Source organism: Trichosurus vulpecula, chromosome 7, assembly GCF_011100635.1.
Source record: "Trichosurus vulpecula isolate mTriVul1 chromosome 7, mTriVul1.pri, whole genome shotgun sequence".
Classification (NCBI taxonomy): Eukaryota; Metazoa; Chordata; class Mammalia; order Diprotodontia; family Phalangeridae; genus Trichosurus; species Trichosurus vulpecula.
Window position 1 is genome coordinate 196672672 of NC_050579.1, and position 6000 is coordinate 196678671.

The following is a 6000-nucleotide window of genomic DNA, read 5'->3' on the forward strand; positions in this document are numbered from 1 at the left end:
CCTATGTCTTTGTTTTACCTGTGTTTCTTCTCACTTTCAAAATTCCGAACTCCGAATGATATCTGCATGTTTAAATATTAATGTCTGTACCACTATAACATAACTAACTCTATAGCCTAGCACATTTAATTTTCAGTTTGGAAATGGTGCAGTCAAAAAATGACCACAGTAAAGTTGGCCAGTTGCCTGAAGCATATTATTTAGTGAGTAATTAGTTCTTTAACATTGATATTATAGGCTGCTTCCAACTTAAAAATGAATTGTATTCTAAATGTTCTATAGTGGGTAGTTTGGCATTCTGAATACATTTTCCCCCAGATATAATTAGGTGTAGTGGCTTGATTTCCAGGTCAGCCCACACAAAAAGCCAGTTTAACCTATAATATATCTCCATTGTACTTCTAGTATTTACGCCTATGCATAACAATGCTTTAGAGGGAAATGTGTTCAGAATTCCATCTAGGAATGTGGAGAGCCTCTCTTTGTCAACTCCAAACCATAGTTAGTCCCCTACATTCAAAGTCAGAAAATGAGGGTATTAATTATAGGTCTTACACTATGTGTGACCTTGAAGAAAATCACTTAACTAGTCTATTTCTCTTTTTAATAGAGCTATGGGTATTATATTATTTTGAACACTATTTCCTTTCAAGAAACATTTATTAAGTGCCTGATACATGCTATGCTATACATCATATACAACACAAGCCATTTTCTTAAGGAGCTTATGGCATAAAAATACAGGTATACCAACAACTTTACATCATGAAAAGTCATATTGATACAAAGGAGAAATACAGAGTGCTATAAAAATTTAAGGGAATTTTCATTGAGGGTGTATGAGAAGGAAAAAGAAAGGCTTAATGAAGGTGCACACTTCATTTATAAAGAAGTATTCTGTGTGTCAAGGAAATTTCTACCTTAGCAAATGGCCCATAAAAATTTCATTAACCACTTGTCAAAATTAAACACAGAAAAATCAATAGCTGGTGGGAACAAATGGGTAAGAATAGTTTGTGAGTCATGTATCTCTCTTTTCTTTCTACACTGGAGAAACCTGGGCACTGTGTTGTGTTTCACGTCCGGATCCTACAAACTAAATATGGATTCTAGCATTGTGTTCATGTTAAGAGAGTATTCTTTACACCAAGATAATTGAGATGTGGAATTTAATATAAGATTTTTACCTTGATTGTAAAGTCTATTCTTTATTACCAAAATAAGTGAAAGAATTTACTTGAAATCACTAAACTATTAGGAAAAAGAACTATAGAGTTTTATTAACAGAGAGGAACTTCTCTGTGCTATGCAAAATCACCATTTAACTTTGTTGTTGTCATCCTAAAGCATTGTTCTTGCATTCAACTCTGTTATTATATTAGGAGTGTTAAAACTGTTGTCATATCCTTATAGAATTGTTAACTGAATTATTTTACTATTCTAGCAGTAGTTTTTTGTAGCTCCTTTATAAAAGGCGTATTGGAGAGAAAGTCCATTGTCAGTATGTGGTAATTTATGGCGCAGTATAAGAAAACATTGACGCAATATTACATATGATCTTATCCCAGACCTCCACTTGATATTTGTTATCAATGAGAGTATTGGAGCCAGTGTATAGGAGTTAATAAAATCCGGTACAGTGATATGAAAAAAAAAATTAGCCTGTCATGAAATCTGATTTCTTAGTCTCATCTCTATTGCTGACTGGCTATGTGATTTTAGGCAAATCATATTAGCATCCTATGACTTTTTTTTCTATAGCAACAGTAATAATAAAAAGGTCTTTGGCAGGGTTATGTTTTTATATTTGGAAGAAGTAAAATAATGAGTTTATTGTGCATTATGAGAGTTAACAAAAACACATATTCATCTCCTCTGCATACTGTAATAATATTCTATCCTTGTGCTGTCTTAGCAGATTGCAAGAATAATGCTTTGGCATCAGGAAGCATCCAAGTAAATGGGCATGGAGGTCAGCCATCAAAACTTGTTGTAAAGAGAGGCCCTGGAAGGAAACCTAAGGTAGAGGTGAATATAAGCAGCAATGAAGTTGTGCACAAGAAAAGAGGCAGAAAGCCGAAAAAACTACAGTGTATGAAACAGGAAAATTCAGAGCAAAACATAGTACAAACCATCAGAGATGTGACTAATGATGAAGTAACTACAGCTTCTTCAGCATGCAGTTTTCTTTCTGAAACTAATGTTGTAAAAGAAGATTTGTTGCAAAAAAAGGGCCGTGGGGGCAGAAAGCCCAAAAGAAAGACAAAGGCACAGAAGCCAGAGTCAGACCTTATGGTTCCTTCAAGTGTTAAGATTCTAAGAAGAAGTAGTAGAAAAAAGACAGATGAACCTATGGATGAGGATGAAGGGTCTGAGGAACTGAAGGGCTCTGAGCCTCACATGAGAACTAGAAACCAGGGTCGAAGGACAGCGTTTTACAATGAAGATGACTCTGAAGAAGAACAAAGGCAGCTATTATTTGAAGACACCTCTTTGACTTTTGGAACATCTAGCAGAGGACGAGTCCGAAAGTTGACTGAAAAAGCAAAAGCTAATTTAATTGGTTGGTAACATGTATCAAAACATTTTACTTTAAATGATATAAAGCAGGTACAGTTAAGGAATAAGTAGAACCAAGTCTTCTTCCTTGCTGCTATTATGGATTAGAGAATGTTATAATTTGAAAGAATTTGCAAAAAAAAAAAAAAAAGGAAAAAGGAAAAGGAAAAAAAGGAAACTTAAAGAACACTTCTTTAAAGAAATATATATTTTAAATGTTTGCTATTTATTGCCCTCAAATAGGTTATACATTTCAACAGTCATTTTATTCACAATTCAGAGGGTAGAGGGGGAGCAATTCCTTGTTTATTTATGAAAGAGAAAGATCTGCTTGCACTGTGGAGGTGCACCATATTCCTAGTGACATAACTTTTCATGCTACAATGTATGTTTATTTTTGACCAAGCAAGGTACATTTCTATTGATTATAGAAGTCTTGTCTCCTAGGAAGACAGAATGTTGCAAAGAGTGGCAGTAAATTAAGAATTGTGTTTCCAGTAAAGATACATATAAAATTACCAAACTTTGCTTATTTTTAATTTAAGTAATGATGGAAAATTCATCTACAAAAGCTTAGAACAGGCTTTTTGCTTCATCCCATTTCTGCCAAACCTAGAAAAAAAAAGTTCTTGTAAAAAAAATATATATATATATATATCCACATTGGAAAAAGTTTTGACTGGTGTCTAATTTTTCAGACCTTGATTCTTGTATCAATCACTAAATCTCTGTTTATTGTGCCAAAGACTGAGCATCAGTGCAGCAGGAAGCCTATTTTTGACTCTCCATACAGCATACAATTTTCAACAATGAAAAAGGCTGTATATCATTCTGATTAGCAAGTTACTTAAAATTGTGCTAAGATTTATCCTTTTGGTACTTCAAAATAATGCACTGGTGGGAGTCCTTTGACAGAGATGTTTTAGACAAAATAAGTGGTTAAAGGATTCAAGGAAGTTACAGGAAAGGTATGGGATTTGCTGTTTACTTGATCTGGATTAATATTTCTACAACTTTAGACATTTACTAGGCTAAAATGACTTACAAAGAAATGTGTGTGTGTATGTGTATATATTGATAGATGGACATATAAAAATATATATACAAACACATGCGTATACAATATTACCCAGGTAAAATTCTTTTCAGGATTTTTTAAATAGCACTAGAATAAAAATAATTTCAAAATGTCATACTTTATAGTTTAATTTTAAGAGGAAGATTGGTTATTTTCAATTATAAAGGTTAAAATAGGCCAAATCACTTTTTATGCAATCATGTTTTATACAGTGGTCTCATTGCACATTGTGTTTTTTCTGCACTTTTTACGGCATCCTTATCACGCTGATAAAGTCAATATACACCCTAAAGAAAAATTCCATTTAATGATTGTGCCTTGTATTCTATTTTTTTTTTTTTGCATCTTTAGTAAAATTAAGTTGTCTATTGTAAATGATAACTATATGACTTAGGGGAATGTATTGCTATATGTACTGCTATGGAAAAGGAAAGCAGTTATTTATTTGTTTATGGTACATTTAGTTATTTTATACCTTAAAAACCAACTTAAAATATCGTTTCTGTTCAAAAAAAATGTTGTCCATTACAAGAAAAATTTAAAGGATGTAGTATTTTCTGAGGACTGGTATGGTACAAAAATGTAACCAAAATTTTCAGATACTACATTTTTGAAATGGGATTAGGAAACAATGTATTATCATAACCCAGCTGTAGAAGAATAAAGGTCTTTAAATTGAATGTTGCCAAATTAAATTGCATAGTAATTTTTATACATTCTGGTAATGTTAAATATTAGCTATCATTTAATTGTTCTGAAGAAAAATGGTAGTTGATACATTTGTACTTTTTAGGTTAAGTTTATGCTTAGATTTGTGCAAAAATCCTCATGTAAAATTAAGTAAACCATTTTCCAAATTTTGACTGGGTTGCTATGATTTTACATTTTGGGGAAAAAACTAATTTGAAAACTTTGCAGGTTTCTTTGTATATTTATTTTTTTCTAACGGTTATTTAACTATTCAGTTACAGTTCAGTGGCTAAACCATTCATAATGCAGAAGGTGGAAGGCTTGCTTGGTTGTACAGTAAAATGCAGTCTTTCAGTTATACTATTAAAAATAATGAAGTGTGTGTTTGACCTTTAACAATGATTAATTTAAAAGATCTCATTGCTTTTGAAGGCAATCAATATCAGATATGTAATTTCCTGATGTTATCTGCATTGTGTTAAAAACAATAGCATTCATCTTCTGTAAAAATATATACAGATATACATATATATTTTTATGGTGTGTACAGTATAAAGCTATGAATTCATGAGAAGGACCCATATACCATCTTGGAGAGTAAAACACTTCTTCTAGTACAGTGTGTGGGATGACTAACTCTTGAGCAAAGAAGTATTTAAGGTCTTCTCTGCAGCACAAATTTCTGTTCTGCAAACACTGTATATTTATGACCTTAAGCTTACAGTTTTACTAGTAAGTAATAGACACTGGTTTCTTAATGAATCATGAATTATTTGGGTCAGGTTCTTTTTAATTGAAACACTTTTAAATTTTTATTAGTAAAACAAGATATATTTAAATTTTATATTTTTATAATTTAGCTTCACTGTGTTGCAAAGGTTTAGTTCAAAAGCTTTAAGTCCTTACCTTCTTTTGTGTGTTTTCTGTTTAGGAAAATGTCCTGAGACACTGATACCAACTCTTTGTGTGGTCTCACACACACACACACACACACACACACACACACACACACACAGTTGTTCTACATGAGCAATAAAACAACCTCATTTGTTGGAATAATTTTTATAAACTATGACTTTTTACGTGCATGTAATGTATAAAAGCCATCCGTATTTTCAGTTACCTAAAATGTAACTCACAAAAATTTGTCCCAAAGTGGTTTTGTTTTTGTTTTTTTTTTTTTTTTACAAAATACATAAATGTTGCAAACATGCAGTTTAAACATTAAATCTAATTATGGCCTCATAACCCTGGCGCAGTAGATTTGTAGCTTCATTAATCTAAATCCATTCAGCTCCGATATTGTGGTTTTAGACTATTTTCTGTCTGTAAGTATGAACTGAGGCAAGAGTTTTATTAGAATTATTTCCACTGATTTAAGGATCCAGTTACACTGCAACTGAAAAGAATAATGTTTGATTGTCAATTATATTATGACGTAGTTATATCTTTACAAATTGTCTTCCTCTTTAAATGTGATTTGAGTGGCTGTATGAAATATTTGTATACATTTTTATTTGTACAATTTGGGATTGGGTTTTGGCATACTTTAAAAAATGGGATTGACTGAATTTAGTATTACTAGGAAATGAATTATGTAAGATATATTACTGACTGACAAAAGGACCCTCATGCCGCATGTATGTTAAGTTTTAGAATGTTACTTGTCTGTA

At 31.9% G+C, this 6000-nt stretch overlaps 1 protein-coding gene across 2 annotated transcripts in view; it reads left to right on the top strand.

Moving 5' to 3' along the window:
• LOC118855941 (pleckstrin homology domain interacting protein) overlaps positions 1 to 4827 on the top strand; it is a 188115-nt gene extending 183288 nt beyond the window's left edge. The window contains exon 40 of one of the 2 annotated variants that reach the window (XM_036765983.1): positions 1916 to 4827. In XM_036765983.1, the coding sequence (XP_036621878.1) occupies positions 1916 to 2571 (656 nt within the window). In that variant the 3' untranslated portion in view covers positions 2572 to 4827. The remainder of the gene's footprint in view (positions 1 to 1915) is intronic. The other variant, XM_036765984.1, reaches the window with a different exon arrangement.
• Positions 4828 to 6000: the final 1173 nt, after the last annotated feature.